Source organism: Salminus brasiliensis, chromosome 24, assembly GCF_030463535.1.
Source record: "Salminus brasiliensis chromosome 24, fSalBra1.hap2, whole genome shotgun sequence".
Lineage (NCBI taxonomy): Eukaryota > Metazoa > Chordata > Actinopteri > Characiformes > Bryconidae > Salminus > Salminus brasiliensis.
This window is the reverse complement of record NC_132901.1, coordinates 28,629,253-28,652,575: the sequence shown is the minus strand read 5'-3', so window position 1 is coordinate 28,652,575 and position 23,323 is coordinate 28,629,253. Positions and strand designations below refer to the sequence as shown.

Genomic DNA, 23,323 nt, shown 5'->3' with positions numbered 1-23,323 from the left:
GAGCAACTCATGTTCTATCTAAGGTGTGTTGGTGCTAATGCTTGGTGCTCCACCCCATCCAGACTGCTGGGGGAAGGAGCACCTGGTATTAAAAATAGAAACACGTGTGGGTTTTTGATTTAAAACTCTCTTAAAACTGTTGGTGTTTATAGTGTCTGTCCAGTTTTCTCATTGGTCAGATTCCACCTTCATGATCACTCAGGAGGTGTTACCCTCACTGTGAAGAGCAGTCCTGTAATAATCAGTGTATACATTTGGGTCTTCCATTGACCTGTATTGCACTGTATGTATGGGGTAGCAGTATACAGCACAGGTAGGTTTTCTAGTGATGGTTGCTGCAGAAGAATGAGGATCCATCACTGCCAGGAAGCCCTTTATTAGAAACAAAGAAATAAAGAATGATCTTCAGCTTTGTTAAAAAAATAAATAAATAAACTGACTGCTCTGACTTACTCTGCCGCTCTAGTTTTTTGTCCGTGGTGGGTAAAATGTTAAAAAAACAAAAAACAACTTTTTCTCTCTCTTACCCTGATCAATAACACTACTCAGATCTCAAGCCTTTAAAATGCTCATTTATTTTCCAGCAGCTTCTGATTGCATAATGAAAATGAAATGCAAATGACAGCAAATAAAAATCATTTGTTCATTATAACTTTATTGAACTTGCTCAATATACTTTACCCGCATTGTCCAACAATATAAAAAATAGAAATAGATTTTTTTCAATTATTTGAAATAAAATGTTTTCATATTAACCTACATTAACATGTGCCTGTGAAGTCACATGCTTTGAGATACATGGATGACAAAAAAACATGCTTTAATAAAGATGTAAAAGTTTATATTCAATGTGAATCTGACAGTTATTTAAGAAATTCGGAATAAATGGACCAATTGAAACACTCTAAAATGACTAAATGAATATATATATTTACCTCCACTAAAAGTTTTGAATGTTTTATCCTCTTTTCCTGTAAAACTGCAGTTGGTTTTATAAAAACATTGTTTAAATGGTCTACTGAAGATGCTTACTGTGCCTCAACATTAAAGAGCTAATGTCATCGTCATCACCATCATCATCATAATCATCATAATATAGGGAAACTCAGCTGTTTTGTGGCTGGAATATGGAGATGTAGTTTAATTGCTTGTAGTACAGCAAATTAAAAGATCGGCAGCTTCAGTCTTAAGAAGAAGGAAAAGTGCCAAAGCATTCTGGACTGTGTTATCCAGCTGCAGACTAAGATGGGGGTTAGTCTGTAAGTGAGTGTCTGGAGTGAGTTCTTCTCTAATCCTGTGAGGCTGAGCTAAGGCTTGTAATGTTCTATGAGCAGAACACTGGTTCTCAGATTGTGTAAACAGTTTTGTGGTCCAGGTCCAGCTCTTGACTCAGGAACCCCCCTGCTTCTGCAGCTCCTGAAACAGGTCAGGGTCATGCTTCTGAAGACTCTCATAAAACCTTCTCTTTAAGGTCTGCCCTGCAGACACGAAACGGAGGAGCTCCCTCATCTGATCCTGTGATGTTGATTGTGATGTGATGATGGAGTACTTCTCTTGTCCAATAAGGGACCTTAGGTCATCTGCATAAGGAGTCACCAGGGGGATCCTCTGGATGAGCTGGTTAATGTGCTTGTCCTCAAACCAAGCAGCTGAAAAGAGAAATACATAGATAGATCATTAGAAAGGTAGAAGATAGGTGTAGACAGGGGCAGTGACTCAGCGGTTAGAGCTCCGGGTTATTGATGACAGGGTTGTGGGTTTGATACCCGGGCTTAGCAGCCCGCCACTGTTGGGCCCTTGAGCAAGGCCCTTCACCCTCTCTGTTCCCCGGGCGCTGGAGTTGGCTGCCCACCGCTCTGGGTGTGTGTGTACTCACTGGCCCTAGTTCACTAGTGTGAGTGTGTTCACTACCACAGATGGGTCAGATGCAAAGGACATAGTACAGTGACAAATACCTGCACCTTTACCTTTGGAGAACGGTCTCAGAAACCATGATCAAATTTTTTTGCAGTCCCTGATCTTAAAAGTCTCTTCATGGGCTCTGTGGTAAAAGCAATGGATCTGAACAGAAGTCAAAAAACTATCTGCATACTTAAATGCTCCTTTGCCTGATTGATTGGTTTTTGCAGTGGTGGAAAACCTTTTTGAAATGGTTCTAGATATCTCCTGAAGGGGTTCTGCTATCATTATAATAACTATATATTCTGCTATCAAATAACTATCTGGATGCATAAATGGTCTTTTGCCTGGTTAAAGAGCTCTGTGCACAGGTGGGACGCCTCTTGTTGATGATTCTATGGAGCAAAAAAATGATTCTACTTGTTACAAGTCAAAGTCAAGTCAAAGTCATAAACCTCTTTTTAGAGACCTTAAGTCTTGAAGAGACTTGTGACTGTAGGTGTAAGATTTTACACTGTGGAGGATAAACACTGTACTATCTATATTAAGAGGTTCTTGACTTTACTTACCCTCAGGTCTGGACACCTGGCTGAAATCACCTAACATAACAAAAACAAAAACACATGAAGATATTTGATTAAAGGCCGTATTCTGGAATGTGTAATATAACAGGATCATTTCCTTAAAGCTGTCCTAGAATGTTAAAGTGCATTGACCTCAGCTGAAGAACATGGAAGTGACAAGCCTTCAAATAATTATCATCGTTACAGTGCTAGGCGAGGTTAGGCAAGGCTAAGTTACGTGGCTCTTATGAGACCCTGCCGTGTGGTAAACCAGCCAATCAGAACAGAGCACATCAACCTTTCCACAAATCCCCTGTACAAGGAAAATCAGTGTTTCATTCTGAGGTATTCTGAGTATTAAACTGATTCATTTTTCTACCTATACTTACATTTATTATGTATTTGAGTTATTTCATGTAAATAGTAAGTATATCTGTGGCACCTTTAAAATAGCGTTACACACCTTTCCGTATTTTGACTTCCCAAACTACGTTATTGTCTTCTGTCAGCATCTGCAAATAAAACTCCTCTGTAGGATTGTTGATGTACACCTCAAAGAAGTTTGGAGTTCTAGTGCTGTATCTCAGCTGTAAGCGCTAATGGAAGAAAGATAAAAATACAAAAATATAATGTGAAGTGTGACAAGTGACGAGAGATTAAGCTGAATTATAAAGAGTTGGAAATTCTGAGTACTACCTTAGGTGTGATTTCAGAATCATAGTCTGACGTTTTGTTATTCTGCATCGTTTTCAGTTTGAACCAGTCTTTCATTTGTAGCAAGGACTCTGGATTAGGCTTTGATATCATCACACACTTCCCACTCTCCTGCTTTTCTACAGCCTGTAAGAACAGAACCCATTCAAAACAAAGCTCAAAATAATATAAATCTTTTTAAATCTAATAATAAAATCTAATCAAAATATTTGTTAATGTTTTGCTTGATTTAATCTTAAATAATGGATTTAACTGCAAGGAAATGACAAACTTTAGAGAAAATGTTTTATTGTTGTCACGCCCTCGTCATCGCACCCTTCCCCGGGACGATCCCCGAGCCGCCGCCCACCGGCCCAAATAAGGACTTCCTCCTTTTCATAGTTTTATAGTTCATTGTGTTAATTCATGTTCATCTGTGTTCGTCTGTGATTGGTTCAATTGATTTGACTCATGTTCATTTGTGTTGATTCAGTGTTCATTGTCTCGCTTCATGTGTTACACCTGGGACTGGGAGTACTTAAGGAGCTTTAGCCCTTTGTTCACTGCCGTGAATTGACTCTTGTGGAATCTCCAGGATGCCTGGAGTTTCCCTTTGCGTTACAGGCGTGTTCAGGTCAGATTAAGTCCACGACTCACGTTCAGGAGTAGCTCTCCAGCTAGCTCTCGTAGCGAATGAAGTGCGTTTGCTTCATGTTCAGGTCTCCAGGTGATCCACGCTCAAGCAAGGTGACCCACATTCAAGGCAGCGTGCTGTGTACTCAGGTTAGGTCCGCTTTGCCGTTTGATCTGACAGCTGGTTCCCCAGCTACCCCTCTTTAGTTATTAGAGCACGGCTCTCCTCTTGTTTAGCTTTAGTGTCCCCATGCCCAGGCTCTGCCTGCTGGTTTAAGTTCAGGCTCCTCCTTTGGTTTTCCCCTGTGTAGCCCTTTCACGTCTGTTCAGCTCCCGGCTCCTCCCAGTCCCAGGTTTGTTGTGTTCGCCATTTTTGTTGTCATGCTTTGGTTCTGTTCACGGTTTTTGCCCTCAGTTTGCTGTTCACGTTTTACACCCATTGTGTTCTAGCCTGTTTTGTTCAATAAACCCTCTTGCTTTGATATCAAGCTCTGCGAGTGTTCATCCCGTCACTTCTGGCCATACACGCCATGACAATTGTAAGTAAACAAGTTTCCTGTTTAAAGATTTTACTGGAATGTGAAGTTTTTACATCGAAATTACTTGTTTGGTCTTATGTCTGTTTTTTTTTTGCTCTGTTTGCCCTGGTAGTTTAGTCTTATTTTGTTTGGCTCTGCCTTCGTCTCCCATGTTGTCCCGAAGCTTTGCTTTGCAGTTTTTCGTTCACTGTTTTGGTTTATGTATTCCCTTGTCCAAGCCCTATCTGGAGATTTGGTTTTGTTTTATGTTTTCCTTGTTTTTTATGTTAGTACAGCTCAGCTTACTCCCAGTCCCGCAGTTTGCCACGTTCTGACTTGTTTTCACATTTTGTCCATTAGATTGTGGTCATCCTCATTGTGTTTTCCTTTGTGGTTTCTATTTGCTTTGCCCAGTTGTTTATTAAAGTCTTGCATCGTCCATCCCTGCAAGTGTTTCCTTGCGTTCACTGCCACGCCTGGACCGGCATGACAGAAATGTTAAACTATTCCTACACTTTACACTTTTTTCTACTTTATGAACTGCAGCATCAAAATCCCAGAAGTATAAAACACCTTTTTTGAAACTGTTTATCCATAACTAGAAGTGTAGCTTACCTCTCGCATCTTTAAGTTATCTGGAATGAGGTATATGTGGAGAGTCTGGGGTGCAGCCAACATGCAATAAATCAAGATCTCACACCGAGTTCTTTCCAGAATTTCATTTAGATCCAGATAATCAGCTATGGGGGAGAACAAGAGGTGAAGCAGTGTTGCATAGAAGTGGGTTAAGATTCAACTCTCTAAACAAACACCATCATTCATAACATAAGAAATCCACCCAGAGAACCATAATTCCAGAAAACACAGTTGTGCTGCTCAATACCTCAATGCTAAGGTGGCAGAAGTACACATGTCCCAACTCCCATTACAAATTAGGTTTATTAGTGAAATGAAAAGAAATGTAGCTGTTTGAAATAAACCAATAAAAAAGACCAATTTAAATATCTCAACACAACTAATAAAACAAAATACCACTTTAAACAACTGCAATAAACACAATTTTCACCTCAAGTCATGCACTTAATATTTATAGATCAAACTGCATCCTAAATCAATAAACGTATTCTGTGGCACCTTTAAAATAGCATTATAGGTCACACACCTTTCCGTATTTTGACTTCCCAGATTTCATTGTTGTCTTCCGTCAACATCTGCAAATAAAAGTCCTCTGTAGGATTGTTGACGTACACCTCAAAGAAGTTTGGAGTTCCAGTGGTGTATCTCAGTTGTAAGCGCTAATGGGAGAAAGATGATAAAGTACAGTGTAAGTGATTAGAGATAAAGCTGAATTATAAAGAGTTGGAAATTTGAGTACTACCTCAGGTGTGATTTCAGAATCATAGTCTGAAGTTTTGTTATTCTGCATCGTTTTCAGTTTGAACCAGTTATCCATTTGTAGCGACGACTCTGGATTAGGCTTTGATATCACACAGTTCCCACTCTCCTGCTTTTTTACAGCCTGTAAGAACAAGTAGTGAATATTTCACACTTACACACTTAATTCCTGGCAGGATATTTCATGGATCTCATTAAGAAATTCAAATGAACTCATGAATCCATTTAAAACTGTGTTTTTCTCCCAATAATATTTTAGTTGTGTACTTTTTCAAGTTTGCTTCAAAAGATTTTCAATTGTGTTCTAAATACTTGGTTTAACTGCTAAATAATGACATTATGGCTACTATTCTTTTTATCAAAGCTATGAAAAACTGCAGAATCAAAAATCCGGAGCATAAACAAAATCAAAAATTGTGGTAACACTTCATTTGGAGCGAGTGTTTGTAGATAATTTACATCAGTAACATTGATGCAGTTATCTTGGGGTGTTCTATGACCAGTATATTAAGTAGTTGTTGATATGTTACATAGTCAACTTGTTAACATGTTATTTTACTTAGGCAGATACACTTTAATCTCCTCTAACCCTAACCCTAAAACCATATCTTGCCCCTAATCCTAGCCCTAACCTTAACCACAACCCAAAACCTAATAATACCCTTACTAAGCCCATCTTTATTTTTGATTGTCTCCACTAATCAAGTCACAGATTACTTACACATGTTACTGATTACATTACTGGACACAAACATTATTAAACACCTTCCTACATATCTTCTATTCATCACTTTTTACCCTCACCCTGTAAAATAGTGCTGCTGTGTTTTGGGTGTGTAGCCACCCAGAGTTTCTACTAACTAACTATGTTTGATAAAAGATATACTTCTACTATTAAAGTAATACTGCAGAACTCATTGCATAATTCTGGAAGGGCTAAAATATTGCACACCAAAAAAGTCTATTTTCTACTTAGAAATCCATGATTTTACCTGCCAGGAATTCTGCTCTGGACCTTTAGAGCTGCATTACTGGTTTCTATCATTACACAGCTTACCTCTTTCATTGTTGAATCATCTGGAATAAGGTATAAGTGAAGAGTCAGGGGTTCAGCCAGAACGCGATAGATCAAGATCTCACAGTGAGCCTTCACCTGAGATCCATTTTTCAAAACATCACCTTTTGGGGAGAATGTGGGGTGGAGCAGTGTTGCATGGAAGCGGGTTAAGATGCACCTCTCTAAAGAGACTCCTTCATCTGTAACATGACAAACCCGCACCGCATCACCCAGCAACCATTCTGAACCTGTAAAGATGAAAAAGTGAAGTTATATAATGAGGTTATTACAGCAGTTATTACAGCAGGACTAAATTACACAATTAGCAGATAAAATGACTGCTGTTTTAATCACAGCTCAGTTTTACTCAAAAGGGTTCTATAAACTGTGTAAACACTTTTTTTAAGCTCACATTTATGAGCTTAATATTTTTTACCTAAACAGAGAAAGTGGGGTAGATGGACAGCCTCCAGCCTCCCTGAGATGACCGTGATGTCCAGTAATGGGCCACAAGGGTGATACTGATCTCTTTCCAGGACCTCACTCACTAAATCCCAGTTACTCCAGTAATACTCCAGTTCAACTTCACAGGAGCTTTTCCACCGGACACCAGTGACCCCACACTCATAACTCCCTGGTGCAGCCGTGATCCTGGAGAATCAGTCATCATCATCTTTAATCATCATCATTTTAAATGAACTGACAAATATAAATAGAATGCATTATTATTACTACTCTGACAAGCAGAAATTCACTATTTTAGTAAAATCAACGTCAAATCAATCGGTGCACACTCACGGCAGTGGTGAGACAAAAACTGTCTAAAGTGTGGTTACATTTTTCAAAATGATGCAGGCAATGCTTTTTGTAACGTGAAATGCAAAGCTGGCTATGGGAACACTTTTAACCTGACTTCTGACCTGGTCAAATGGTCAAAAATATTTATTCTGACCTGGTCAAAATATTTAAAAAGTGTGTATAACAATTAATATAATGTGCCCTAATTTATATATATATTACCTCACAACAGCTGCTGCTAATGTTGGCAGCATCAGTGTTGCCAACTCCTTAGTGAGGAAAGTAAAGTCGCTAAATGATGGCTAAATGATAGCATTGCCTCATTTGCATAATAATCAATTTGTGTGTATTTAAAGATGTAGAATAAAAGAATAATGATGTGGGAAATAAAAATAATAAAATATGTTAGAACTACAAATGAACTCTGAATAAATGAACTTCTGTTGATTTTTTTTTGCCTTTGAAATAGGCCATCAGTTCATGCTTTGTCTAGACCCACATTACATAAATCATTGTAATGTAAATTACATAAATCAATTTTGTCCTGTGTTGTTAAATGTTAGCATATGAAATTTAATCAAAAGACTGTCATGCTGGATGGAACTGCTACTCTACGTTCGACCCTTCTCCTTTATTTAGGCTTGGGACCGGCAAAGTGACCTTAAAAGAGACACTTTGGCAGAGTTACTGTAAATAGGGGGTGGGGGTTCATTTGCAATGTGGACGTGGATAGAGTGGGTAGCGTGTACACACTAATTACTTGATGATCACGCTACAGTAATATTGAAAACATGAACGACTTCTTAATAAAACTGCACTTACGCACACACTAAATTATGATGCTACTGACTCCTTGATTTTGGGAAGGACATCATTTTTGCTATCTCACACATACACACATAGACATAATTGTTGGTATCTCTCGGTTAATGAAAAAACCAGTGGTCACACAAATACATTAAATCTGACAAAAGTAATAATAAATAGAAATTCTATGAAAATGAACAAATGAAAATCTGACATTTCTTTTCAACCAGGCTTCAACAGAATTATTTAAAAAAATAAACTTATGGTCTGGACAAAAATGATGGTACCCTTAACTTAATATTTCGTCTGCAATCAAACGATTCCTTTAACTGTCAATGAGACTTCTGCACCTCTCAGCAGGTATTTTGGTCCACTCCTCATGAGCAAACTGCTCCAGTTGTCTCAGGTTTGAAGGCTGCCTTTTCCAGACGGCATGTTTCAGCTCCTTCCAAAGATGCTCAATAGGATTTAGGTCAGGGCTCATAGAAGGCCACTTCAGAATAGTCCAATGTTTTCCTCTTAGCCATTCTTGGGTGTTTTTAGCTATGTGTTTTGGGTCATTATCCTGTTGCAAGACCCATGACCTGCGACTGAGACCAAACTTTCTGACACTGGGCAGCACATTTCTCTCTAGAATCCCTTGATAGTCTTGAGATTTCATTGTACCCTGCACAGATTCAAGACACCCTGTGGCAGATGCAGCAAAGCAGCCCCAGAACATAACAGAGTCTCCTCCATGTTTCACAGTAGAGACAGTGTTCTTTTCTTTATATGCTTCAGTTTTCCGCTGTGAACATAGAGCTGATGTGCCTTGGTAAAAAGTTCTGTCTGTCCACAGGACATTCTCCCAAAAGCTTTAGGGCTTGTCAGCATGTAGTTTAGCAAATTCCAATCTGACTTTTTTATGATTTGTTTTCAACAATGGTGTCATCCTTGGTCGTCTCCCAGGAAGTCCACTTTGGCTCAAACAATGATGGATGGTGCGATCTGACACTGATGTTCCTTGAGCTTGAAGTTCACATTTAATCTCTGTAGAAGTTTTTCTGGGCTCTTTTGTTATCATTCGTATTATCCATCTCTTTCATTTATCATCAATGTTCCTCCTGAGGCCACGTCCAGGGAGGTTGGCTACAGTCCCATGGATCTTAAATTTCTTGAATAATATGTACAACTGTAGTCACAGGAACATCAAGCTGCTTGGAGATGGTCTTATAACCTTTACCTTTTAACATGCTTGTCCATAATTGTCTTTCTAATCTCCTGAGACAACTCTTTCCTTTGCTTCCTCTGGTCCATGTTGAGTGTGGTACACACCATGTCACCAAACAGCACAGTGACTACCTGTAGCCCTATATATAGGCCCACTGACTGATTGCAGGATTGTAGACACCTATGATGCTAATTAGTGGACGCACCTTGATTTAACATGTCCCTTTGGTCACATTATTTTCAGGGGTACCATCATTTCTGTCCAGGCCTATTTAATGAGTTTACTTTTTAAAATAATTCTGTTGAAGCAATGGTTCAAAATCAATGTCGGATTTTTATTTGTTCATTTTCATAGCATTTTTATTTATTATTACTTTTGTCAGATTCAAGTTATTTCTGTGACCATTGTGGGTTTTTTGTTCATTAACCGAGGGGTACCAACAATTTTGTCCATGTATGTAACAGCATACTCATGCTATGCCCTGGTCAGGTCAAGGTTGTAGTGATGATTTTGGGAGGGGAAAAGGAGAAGGAGTGTTTTTATTTTGTGTAGTGTGTAAATGTTCTAAAATATTTCTACTTGTTTTAAGTGTCAGAATGTTGGGCATATTGCTAGGTTATGTAGGGGGTCAACAGCTGAATCAGCTGAATTTTAATCAATGACTACTTTCAGAACAGACAAAGGTTGTGGGTCAGGTGCAAGGACAGCAGGATACTTGAGGAGTTATTAAGAGGTTATGCCGATGTGTTTGCACATAGTGATAGTGTTTTGGGGGTATTACAACATGAAAAACCACTGATGTCCACTGAAATCCCAATAAAGCAGTGATCAAAAGACCAAAGACCCCCTCATCACTATGAGGAAGTCAAAGCACACATTAGACAGCTTCTAGAGCGAGGAGTCATTAGGAAGAGCAGTACTCCATCCATTGCTCACTTCTTGGGATAGTGAAGAAAGATGGAGCACTAGGGATGTGTGTTGATTATAGACAATGGAATTAAACCAAAAAGATGCATATCCACTTCCATGAACTGAGGAATCTATGAACACTTTAAGTGGTGCTCAGTGGTCCTTAACCCTGGATCTTGTTAGCAGCTATAATCAAGTAGTGGTGGCAGAAAAAGAGACAGCATTTGGCTTATGTAATGCACTTTTCAGTGTCTCATGGAGAAGATCATTGGGGACCAACATTTCCAGTCATTGTTACTCTATTTGGATGATGTTGTAGTGTTCTCTAATTCTTTTGGACAGCATCTGCATAAACTTCAACTGGTGTCGTCTCAGTTTTGGGCGTGAGGCCTGAAAGTAAGGTGGAGTAAATGTTCCTTCTTCCAGTGGTAGGTTTCATATCTGTAACATGTCATTTCTTCATACGGTGTATCCACCGATTCAGGAAAAGTTCGGGCAGTGGCAGAATGGCCACATCCTAAAAGTGATGAGATCCTTCCTTGGTTTTGCTGGCTGTCCCAGCATGGGGAACAAAGAATGTGGCCCATAGCTTATGCTAGCCAGGGATTGAGGCCATCAGAACAAAATATGGAAAACTATGTCATGAAGTTTGGAATTTTGGCCCTGAGGTGGGCTATGTTAACAGAGCTTTTCTAAATGAACAAGACGCCATGTCTAATTTCCCAATGTATTCCAGTGGTTTGAGGGGTAGAGCCCAGTAGGGCTGAGAGGGCCATGGGGGATGGAAGGACTTTAAAACTGGTGAGAAAGTGGGATAAGTCAAGAAGAGGATGGTGTGTTCTACTGTGAATGTGTTGATCCTTGATGTGACTATGTGAGACAACTAGTGCTAATACAGGCTTTATCAGGGAAAATCCTTCATTGCATGCATGACGAGCATGAGCATCAGGAATGGAGAGGATGTTTAGGTATGGTATGATTGATATTATGTTTTTTAAGGACAATAGATCTTTGTGTTCATGAACATCAGAATTATCTGCAGTTGCAATATGCAGCAGCACTGTGGAATAAATATCATGTGGTGCCAACTCCACACAGATCATTAAAGACTGGGCAACTGATGTATCATAAGAACCACAGTTTCCAAGGGAGACAAAATACAAGATCTGTGGACGACCAATTCAAGTGAAACTAGTCCCTATTGATAGTTCTTTGAATCCTAAGACAATTCATAGAAACAAACCATGCCCAAGATGAGAGACTCAGGAGTTCAGGAGGACACAGTGTTTAAGACTACCTTATGGGTTAGGCAAGAACTGGGGGTCTTAGGTGATGATTTGATTTGTAACAGTTCTTAAAGATGTATGGTCTACTCTAGTAACCAGTTTGGGAAGGGAGGAAGAGACCCTGCAGGTTGTATGCAGTCTTTAATATCAGGGTTGTGTTTTTTCCCTTCTCCTTTGGTAGTTTTCTGCCATAGAGAGCAATACAAATATAGTGGTGCTGAGTGAGACAATAGTGTGTTATTATATATATATATATATATATATATATATATATATATGCACCCACACCAGCCCACTGTGTTGAAGACTGTGACCCCTGTGCTGAAATAAATAAGTTTAGTTGAAGTATGTGTTTCAGTACCTGTACTTTCTGTCTTCATTTGCTGACAAAGCCACAGCTTCAGGCAGAATGACCACCCAGTCTGTTGAGTCCTGGATCACATAAAATACTCATGGTAGAAAACATCCTCATTCACACCACAGCAAATACAGACAATACATTTACATTCCATCTCATCTTACCTTCACGCTGGAGCAGGAATGACAAATTCTTGGCACCCCTAAGATAGTTGTAAATTAATGAATAAATTAATATATACAATTAACTAAAACAAGTCAAAAATCATCTGCTGATATTACTCACAACAATCTGCCCCAGTCTTCTAATAGCACACCGTAGAAGCTGGGAAGCTTAATCTACACCTAAACCTAAACTTAACCCTTATTCAAAACCTAACCTTAACCAAACTGAAATGTACTATTTCTCTATCGATGTTCGTCCATTAGTTTCCTTTTAAAAATAAACTGCAATCTAAGTTGAGGTGGGCAATGTCATTTAAAATCAGCATCACGATTTATTGAACATTTTACCTCAACTGAAATTAATGAACAATTACAGAAGCTGCTGGAGTCCCTCAGCTGGTTCATGTCTCAGACTGGACAGGGGCGGAGTCACATTGGGACAGTTTTTTAATGAATATTATATACATATATATATATATATATATATATATATATATATATATATATATATATATATATATATATTGATTTATCCACTACCTTCCAAAGAATACGACTTGCATTTGTGGTCAAAGGTGCTAAATTTAAAATGACCACCCAAACGTCCATCCTTACTTTTCTGTGGAGGGGAAACCAACACCAGAACATCCTTACTCAGAGAAACGGCTCGGTTATGAAGCTCTGGTGTTATGAAGGTTATGAAGCTCAGGTAAGATAACCAACCCAAGAGCCTCACAAGCATCCCCTGCATCTGCTTCTCCCTCTAACTGAGCATATTACACTACTCACTGTATGTTTATTACTCCTGTGGTTTGAACACAGAGTAAACAAAGATGTTTAATGGATAATAAGGTGGATATGTTCAAAATGGAAACCCCCTTTCAGAGAACATAGACAATCGAATTTTAGCCACCTCTTCAACCCATCCCTGATTTCTGTCTGAATTGTGATTACACAACATTTATCTAAACCTACAGGTCTAAATAAACTAAGGCTACTCTGCTGAATGACAGATGTGTAGTAGAATTGGAGGGGAGGTTTCCCCTCATGTAATGTAAACTTACCAGATGAGGTAGAAGATCGCCTGCATCCATCTGCAGAGCATTAAAAGGTCTTTAAGTGATCAGAGTGCTTTTCTTTTTGTTTGTTTCGAATTGTTTCTTTGTCTATAGACTTTGTTCATAGGTAATCATAATGAAACAATATGAGATAATGATGATCTACTTACCAACATCTCTGGGATTCCTATTGATCTTATCTGAAGGCCACATAAGAACAACAAACAATATTCAAGAATAATACAGTCACTAACTATTACTAACTATCATCAATAATATTACATAAAACCTTTACAGTTACATGTTACAGTTAAAATTATTTACAGGACAGATACCTGGCTGTATGCAATGTGTCCACACTCTATTCTTCTTTTCAGTCAGTAAATGCAAATGAAATATGTTTTTCCTATCCTCAATGTACACCTCAAAGAAGTTTGGGGTTTTGCTGGTGTATCTTAGTTTCAGCTTCTGCAGATGAATGAAGGCAATGAAGGTAATGATTATAGAACACACATCAAACATGTTATTTCACACAGACTGTTCTCCCTCTTGCCATCAGGAAGAAGGTACCGCAGCATCCGGTCCAACACGACCAGACTGTGCAATAGTTTCTTCCCCCGAGCCATCAGACTTCTCAACTCCAGAGACTGAACTGATGATTTTTTTTTACCCCAGATAGTATGGGAAGCATTTTGCACTAATAACGTTACTACCTCACTGGACTCATTATTTATTGCACACTGCATAATTTGGACACTACCCCTAATTATTTATTATTCTCTGTACTGTGTTGTCTGTCTGCACTTGTATAGTGTTGCACTTGTGTTTTGTATGTACTGTGTCTATGTTGCACCATGGTCCTGGAGGAGCGTTGTTTCGTTTCACTGTGTACTCTGTATGTAGTTGAAATGACAATAAAACCCATTTGACTTGACTTTAATATAGACAGATGATATAGAGATAATTTTTCTAGTGTTGTAGATAAGACCACAAAATCCGACTAATAGTCAAATTCAAGACTAGAAAGACTGAAGTCTCAGGATAGCAGTCTCCGGGAGCCAAACTTCAATCAACTCATTTTCAATGTATCCGAGTATTAAAAGTAGACAGAGATTGAGAGAGAAAGTAAAATCAGCCAGATCATTTATCAGCTAAAAAAGATAAATAAACTAATTATAAACATCAAAAAGAAAAACAAGATAATAGAAAATTAAGAGTAAATGATCAAATAAAAAAACAAGATTGAATAATTAATAGAAAATAAAACAATATAAAAAATCTATTTTAACATGAATAAAACAAATAGAAATTAATAAACCAAAATGACACACATAAAACCAGAATTAGAAGCTAAAATAGAAAATAGAAAAGGTAAAAATATAGAATATAGGTCAACTTAAAAAAAAGATTTTTAAACAACCAAAAAAGATAAACATTTTAAACAAAAAAGATTACAAAATAAGAACAATAAAAACAGTATATGTAGAGAATGTGTAATTTGTTCAGTTATGTTTGAACAAATACTTGCCAACAGCATAAAGACATCATTTACCCGAGGTGTGATTTCAGAGAAGCAGGATGTGCTGATGATGTAGTGCTTCTTCATCTGCAGAGGGACGTCTGTTCCTGACCTTGAGATCTTCACACTACCCTTCTCTCTTTTCTCTACAGACTTCAGAGAAAATATGCCTGATTACAGAGAGCTCAACACCACACCTAGCACAGCACAGAGCACTGATAGCACCATCCTCACCTCTTTCATTTTCAAATCCCATGGAACCAGGTACACATGAAGGGTCAGGTGAGCAGCGGAAGTGAGGTAGATCAGCACGTCACAGTGGGCTTTCACAGGGAACCCACATCTGACCAGAACACCATTTGGCATGAACGTGGGGTTTGGCAGAAGTGCATGGAAGCGTGAAACCTCACATATCTCTGAAGAGACTCCAGTGTTTTCTTCACGGAGAACTCTGACCTCACTCCACTGGTGAAAACCTGTAGAACGAACTTCAGTCAGAACCTCTTCAGAAGTCCTGTGATTTCAGATGTAACACTATGATTGATGATTTACATTATATATTTTAGTGGACTTTACTTAAACAGAGGACGTGTGGTAGATGGACAGCAGCGAGTTCCCCTGAGATGACTTTGATGTCCATTAAAGGACCACAAGGAATAAATCCCTCCTTTTCCAGAAATTCACTAAAATGATCCCAGTCACCCAAACAGTATTCCAGTTCAGCTCTAGAGGAGTTCTCCCAGCGAAGACCAGTGACGCTGCACTGGTATCTGCCAGGTGTGACCATGATCCTGGAGAATTAAACACAAAAGCTGAATTCTTAAAAACAACAGCAGCTGATTTAGTACATATTTCATATAAAAGATTGTATAAATGAATTATAAATAAATGAACTGATAACATTCATTTATTAGTTTTTTTTTCACATTTTTGACAGCTTCCAAACCTTCTGGATTTCTACACCAGCCGCTGTATGAGGAAATCAAGGAGGATTATCAAGGACTTCACCCACCCAAGCCACGGCCTGTTCTCACAGCAGCCCAGCGGCAGGAGCTACAGAGGCTTGAAGACCAGAACCAGTCGGTTCAGAGACAGCTTCTATCCTCCAGCAATCAAGCTGCTGAACAGACAATAGTGCAGTGGACCGGTCCAATCCAGTCCAGTCCACAAGCTATCTCATCTCTATCATCACACCTCCACCCCATACAAACACACTCTGCACCCTGCACTTACTGCTGGAAACCCTATGCTCAGTCACACAGCACCCACAAAGACACTCACACTACACCTGAATTCACACTCATCCAGTGTCTTCATATAGTAATGTAAACAATTCAGTTAATATCAAATCTGTATATTTAAACTACTTTAAACCAGTGCAATATTATACATAGTGAGTATGAATAGTGTGTGTAAAGTGTATGTATAGTGTGTGTAAAGTGTATGTATAGTGTGTGTAGAATGTATAGTGTGCGAATAGGGTGTCTAGTTTAATTAGGGTGTATATTGTGTGTATAGTGTTTTTATAATTTATTTTTTATAGTGTGTATAATTTATTCATAGTGAGTGGATAGTATGTACTATGCATGTATAGTGTGTGTGTATAGTCTGTGTAAAGTTTGTGTACATAGTATGTGTGTATATTATGTATGTATAGTGCATGTATAATGTGTGTATTGTGCATGTGTAGTGTGTATATAGAGTGTGTATAGTGTATGTACAGTGTGTGTATAGGGCGTATAGTATGTGTACAGAGTATGTATAGTGTGTATATAATGTGTGTAGGGTGTATAGTGTGTGTGTATATTATGTATAGTGTGTAAAATGTGTATATAGCATACTGTAAGTTATTGTGTATATACTCTGCACTATTTTGTAAATATTAGGGATAATGATCTGGGAGACTGTATTTAATGTAATGAAATTACATTAAACATTTTTGGGAATGAACCAAAATGGAGTAAAATGTCTGACAGTACCTGTATTTTACAGTTCCATCTACTAGACTAGCCCTAGCTGGTTCAACGAGGTACCAATTTAAGTCCTGGAAACAACAAACAAAATTCCACAATATTTATTATTATCCTGCAGCATGTGATTATAGAACACAGAAAATTGAGTAACTTCATTTATATACACCACAATTCACAACTTCAGATTTGGTATTTTTCATTATGTAAAAACAATTTGGTTGCAGATAAATGTATTGTATGACTTGTTTGAATATTATATAATATTTAAATCTACACTGTAAGTAATATTTTGTTATAAAGTAAATAATAATATAATAATAAATAATAATATATAAGTAAATCATAATATTCCACAATTGTGAAGTGTACACAACATACACATAACTATAAATGCATGCACTCTTAATGAACAGTGACCTTATTTAAATTATATTATGTATAGTGACATATTCATTGTGTTAGCCCCTTGGCCCTCCCCCGGGGAGATTACGAGCCGCCACCCACAGGCTCACACAAGGACTTTTGTTGTGTATCCACGTTTATGCTCTGCTGCTGCATTTTTTGCTTAACTTGCACCTTTGTGTTTTCTTGTTGTTTCTATATTATAATGTATTTTAGTGATGCAATATTTAAAAAAATAGTAATTGTTGTGTTATTAAATTAATAAAAAATGGATATATTAATTGCACATTGATTTGTTATAAATATCCTACACTATTATAATGTATGTCAGTTATTAAATTATTGACGTTTTATTTTACATGTTAACATAAAAACAGTAGACTACAGTTAGTTGATTTCTAAAATAATAATAATGTTCTGAAATGAGTGTCCAGCACTGCTTTACACACAACTTCAGTCTGGATTTGAGGTAAACTAAGTGACTGTAATTCAGAGCTTACCTTAAAATGTGAGCATGATGCACAAAACGGCCCTGGTGAAAAACCTGAACAGTGACACAGTACCATCCTTTACACAACTTGAAGAAGGTAACACAACACTTCCTCTAGACAAAATATCAGTATCAGACACCAAACACCTCACTTTACACTGCAATTTCATTTACGTAGGGAGCAGTTATCCAACATGTAAGTCAAAACAAGAAATTAGCCATTTTTTTCCATTTTTCATGAAATGAAATGGAAATGGATTGGCAAAAGGTACACAGACCAGATGCAGATGTTCAGATTTATAAGTTCAAGAACTCTTAAGTTCTTCTCTACAGATAAAACTATCTAAATATCCAAAAAAACTCCTTTTATAAACCTTTTTATTACATGAACAAAAAAGTGTTACCTCTTCTCCTGAGCTTACTGGGCTGAACTGTCATTTCACTGGAAACAAACAAACACAAGAACAAGAAGTTGCTGAAGATTCTTCATAAAACACTGCAGTTATAAACAGGCTGAATAAACATGAACTTTTCTGTAGTTACTGGAGTTTTATTACCTCAGAAGGCGGAATGCTGAAAACACACTCCCTCCCAGGCCCTCCTCCTCCTCCTCCCCCTCCTCCCCTTCCTCCTCTTCTCAGATTGTCAATAATGAAAGAAAAACTGGTATCTCAGTACAGTATGTCACACAGAAATATTCAATACAGAACATTATTTTCATTGTTAAGTATTTATGTGAAATATAATCAGGTGATCTGACTGATTCAGTTCATCAGTACAGAGAAATATACCGGATCTACTTACAAAAGTAACAATTTTCACACACCTTTTTAAATAATCCCAACTAGAATGTTGTAAAATAAAAGCTATAAACCTTTCATTATTACACAAACTTACAATATTCAGCATTGTAAATAATAATCTAAAATAATTTAGACCTATTTAATATCAATTTCATTGTTTTGTTTAGGCAACTATATTAAGTTCCACCAACGTGGTTTTAATGGAAGCTAGGGTTAGTTTGTTAAGCCTAATTAATTTGTGCACATTACATCAATCAATTAATTTAATGTAACCATTTTTTGTATTATTAATAAATAATGTTTAATTACAGCAAATAAATACACATTTGGGAACACAGACACTTGTCAAGAAAAAATTGATTAAATCCAACATCGGTGCCGTTTCATTTAACAATTTATTTGAAAGTGTGCATTTTTTTTAAGTTGCAGGAGCCACATCACTGTCCGATTACCAATGGCAGCAAACAAAACTCAATTATTAAGTTGATTTCATTCAAAGATCAGTGCAAATGATCAGAGATTACAGATGCTCACCTTCCTCAAAATATATGAATAATATTTAAATCTCATTAAAAAAATACTAGATGTATAATTAACATTTTTTAGTTTCTATCTGCAGGTGGAAGAGGAAAACGCTGTCCACTCACCTGCATCTGACTCAGCAAATGTCTGACGCAGATGTTCAGATTTATAAGTTCAAGAACTCTTAAGTTCTTCTCTACAGATAAAACTATCTAAATATCCAAAAAACCTCCTTTTTTAAACCTTTCCATCACATAAACAAAACATTAAGTATTACCTCTTCTCCTGAGCTTACTGGGCTGAAGTCTCATTTTACTGGAATAAACAAACACAAGAACAAGAAGTTGCTGAAGATTCTTCATAAAACACTGCAGTTATAAACAGCCTGAATAAACATGAACTTTTCTGTAGTTACTGGAGTTTTATTACCTTGGAAGGCGGGGTCTTAAAAACACACTCCCTCCCAGGCCCTCCTCCTCCTTTTTTCCTTCCTCCTCTTCTCAGATTGTCAATAATGAAAGAAAAACTGGTATCTCAGTACAGTATGTCACACAGAAATATTCAATACAGAACATTATTTTTTATTGTTAAGTATTTATGTGAAATATAATCAGGTGATCTGACTGATTCGGTTCATCAGTACAGAGAAATATACCGGATCTACTTACAAAAGTAACCATTTTCACACACCTTTTTCAATAATCCCAACTAGAATGTTGTAAAATAAAAGCTATAAGCCTTTCATTATTACACAAACTTACAATATTCAGCATTGGAAATAATAATCTAAAATAATTTAGACCTATTTAATATCAATTTCATTGTTTTGTTTAGGCAACTATATGAAGTTCCACCAACGTGGTTTTAATGGAAGCTAGGGTTAGTTTGTTAAGCCCAATTAATTTGTGCACATTACATCAATCAATTAATTTAATGTAACCATTTTTGTATTATTAATAAATAATGTTTAATTACAGCAAATAAATACACATTTGGGAACACAGACACTTGTTAAGAAATGATTAAATCCAACATCGGTGCCGTTTCATTTAACAATTTATTTGAAAGTGTGCATTTTTTTTAAGTTGCAGGAGCCACATCACTGTCCGATTACCAATGGCAGCAAACAAAACTCAATTATTAAGTTGATTTCATTCAAAGATCAGTGCAAATGATCAGAGATTACAGATGCTCACCTCCCTAAAAATATATGAATAATATTTGAATCTCATTAAAGAAATACTAGATGTATAATTAACATTTTTTAGTTTCTATCTGCAGGTGGAAGAGGAAAACGCTGTCCACTCACCTGCATCTGACTCAGCAAATGTCTGACGCAGATGTTCAGATTTATAAGTTCAAGAACTCTTAAGTTCTTCTCTACAGATAAAACTATCTAAATATCCAAAAAAGCTCATATTTTAAACCTTTTCATCACATAAACAAAACATTAAGTATTACCTCTTCTCCTGAGCTTACTGGGCTGAAGTCTCATTTTACTGGAATAAACAAACACAAGAACAAGAAGTTGCTGAAGATTCTTCATAAAACACTGCAGTTATAAACAGCCTGAATAAACATGAACTTTTCTGTAGTTACTGGAGTTTTATTACCTTGGAAGGCGGGGTCTTAAAAACACACTCCCTCCCAGGCCCTCCTCCTCCTCCTTTTTTCCTTCCTCCTCTTCTCAGATTGTCAATAATGAAAGAAAAACTGGTATCTCAGTACAGTATGTCACACAGAAATATTCAATACAGAACATTATTTTCATTGTTAAGTATTTATGTGAAATATAATCAGGTGATCTGACCGATTCAGTTCATCAGTACAGAGAAATATACCGGATCTACTTACAAAAGTAACCATTTTCACACACCTTTTTAAATAATCCCAACTAGAATGTTGTAAAATAAAAGCTATAAGCCTTTCATTATTACACAAACTTACAATATTCAGCATTGTAAATAATAATCTAAAATAATTTAGACCTATTTAATATCAATTTCATTGTTTTGTTTAGGCAACTATATTAAGTTCCACCAATGTGGTTTTAATGGAAGTTAGGGTTAGTTTGTTAAGCCTAATTAATTTGTGCACATTACATCAATCAATTAATTTAATGGAACCATTTTTGTATTGTTAATAAATAATGTTTAATTACAGCAAATAAATACACATTTGGGAACACAGACACTTGTTAAGAAATGATTAAATCCAACATCGGTGCCGTTTCATTTAACAATTTATTTGAAAGTGTGCATTTTTTTTAAGTTGCAGGAGCCACATCACTGTCCGATTACCAATGGCAGCAAACAAAACTCAATTATTAAGTTGATTTCATTCAAAGATCAGTGCAAATGATCAGAGATTACAGATGCTCACCTCCCTCAAAATATATGAATAATATTTAAATCTCATTAAAGAAATACTAGATGTATAATTAACATTTTTTAGTTTCTATCTGCAGGTGGGAGAGGAAAATGCTGTCCTCTCACCTGCATCTGACTTTGTTGTGGAGGCTCTGGTATTTTAGTCTGTGCAACTCTTTATGTGTCGTTGTTGCTCTGCTACAAAATTATGTATTTAAAAAGGATAAAACTGTAATTCTAAATGATAAATATATTTTAAATTTGGCCAAACTTACAATAAAAAATAACATTTGTTTTTATGTTGACTTTCTATATAATAGTTTATTTACTAAATAAACATTTATTAAGTGAAGAAGCCCAAATACGTATTTGGCTTTAATAATTTAAAATTAATGTTTATTGCATTTAATTAATGATTTTAGAGTTTTATTTTAACGTGTTACTCTACGGACTATATTTGTGTAACTATTTTCCATAAACGAAAAAAAAAGAAAAATCTCTTGACCCCTTACTCATTCTGAGCAGGCTGTCCCCCTCTGGATCTCTTCTTTCACTGGAATGGAAAAACAAACACTAGAATGACCTGAACTTCCTGAAGACTCTTAGTGTAAAACACTGCATTATAAACAATCTGACAGAACCTTAACAGTGTTCTAGACAGTTATTGAGGTTCTATTACCTCTGAGAGCTTCTTTGACACTGAGCTTCTTCTGTACTCTCCTCTCTTTTGCCCAGGCCCTCCTGCTCCTCCATAACTTCTGAAGTTGTAAAGAAAAGAGGATTACAGGTCCAAACTTTCTGCATTGTGGAACTGAACCTCAGCCATCATCAACTCCTCAACTATCAAGAAAGTCTTAGAGAAGACTGTAAGAGAAGGAGGAGAACTTTTGGGCTGGAGTTGTACTTTGTGGTAGGAAGCCAGCACCACCTCTGATACGTAGAGTCAGGAAACATAGGTGACGTAGCTAAAAGGGAGGTGACTGGGTGGAGGAGGGTTGTGCAGTCTTGTCGTAGAAGAAGAAAGAGAGGGAATCTACAGCGTGTCAGATTAGGGAGGAGGAGCACGCCTGAAGCATAAAACTTCTGAAAATTCAGTTCTATCATAACTCCAAACTTCAAAGATAGATTCATACAGGATAAATCAGTCTGTGCTCAGATGGTCTGTGTTGAGAGTTTAGTCTGACTAGGGTTAATTGTAGTGATCAGGTGGTACTCTAATCATTCAAATACACTAAATTAATTAAACCATCCTTTCCTTCTTCAGTGAAATTATGTTTTATATATGATTACTTATAAATGATCAAATGTTTGACTGCTCACCTTTTTTAAACAACGTAGACATCTCTCCCTTCCTTCTGTCTCTCTCCCCTTCCTGTCTCTCCTCTGTTCAGTGTTCAGGATTCAGATCCAGGACTCCACTCTGGGACAGGCAAAGTAAAACACCCTAATCACGCTCATTTATCCTCTTTTAGGGGCATTTCTGGTGGGTTACACCGGGGTCTGGGGCACCATACTGTTCTCCAGACCTCAGTCCTGTCTGGCTCAGCTTTGGCACCTCCCTGCAGAAGAACCTCAGTGAAGTCAGGCTGATACTGGAGATTTGTGGATACTCATCTTTCTCCTATTCCCAAAATCAGACCAGACCCAAAACTGTTACATTTTCTAACGAGGGTAAAAAGCAGAGTTTAGCAGTCAGAGCTGGAGAACTTCGAAGGTCCGTGATGATGTTTGAGACTTTGAGTCTTCCTGTGAGGCTGAGTTTCACCTGGTATTCGCGTTTCGTCCCTCCTCCTCCTCCTCCTCACAAACAACGTCCTAAGGACAGTGAAATCTTCTTCTCTAAGCCAGGGTGGAACAGTGATCAGCTACAGTCACTAAACTCCTGATCCTCCCTTTT

General features: G+C 37.2%; 1 protein-coding gene across 1 annotated transcript; it reads right to left on the bottom strand.

Annotated features, from left to right (window-relative positions):
- Positions 1-552: 552 nt before the first annotated feature.
- LOC140546697 (uncharacterized) lies at positions 553-23,323 on the bottom strand. The gene is made up of 28 exons (XM_072670080.1): positions 22,747-23,323; positions 22,106-22,184; positions 21,939-21,979; positions 20,671-20,740; positions 20,519-20,556; positions 19,487-19,553; positions 19,335-19,372; positions 18,290-18,365; positions 18,137-18,174; positions 17,743-17,786; positions 16,847-16,911; positions 15,444-15,658; positions 15,102-15,343; positions 14,901-15,020; positions 13,684-13,816; positions 13,519-13,548; positions 13,355-13,384; positions 12,291-12,328; positions 12,130-12,200; positions 7,195-7,409; positions 6,759-7,006; positions 5,685-5,825; positions 5,469-5,601; positions 4,922-5,046; positions 3,159-3,302; positions 2,926-3,058; positions 2,469-2,498; positions 553-1,649 (listed from the first exon to the last, which is right to left on the bottom strand). Exons 1-28 carry the CDS (start codon positions 22,766-22,768, stop codon positions 1,390-1,392), a joined length of 2,886 nt encoding a protein of 961 aa, XP_072526181.1. The 5' UTR covers positions 22,769-23,323; the 3' UTR covers positions 553-1,389.

Excerpts from the sequence above, each read along its gene's own strand:
- LOC140546697 (XM_072670080.1), bottom strand. The coding sequence starts at position 22,768 with ATGTCTACGTTGTTTAAAAAAG. Across the intron at positions 15,344-15,443 it reads ACCACACGTCCTCTGTTTAA|GTTTTCACCAGTGGAGTGAG; the intron begins GTAAAGTCCACT and ends TTCGTTCTACAG. Across the intron at positions 12,329-13,354 it reads GCGATCTTCTACCTCATCTG|GGGTGCCAAGAATTTGTCAT; the intron begins GTAAGTTTACAT and ends CAACTATCTTAG.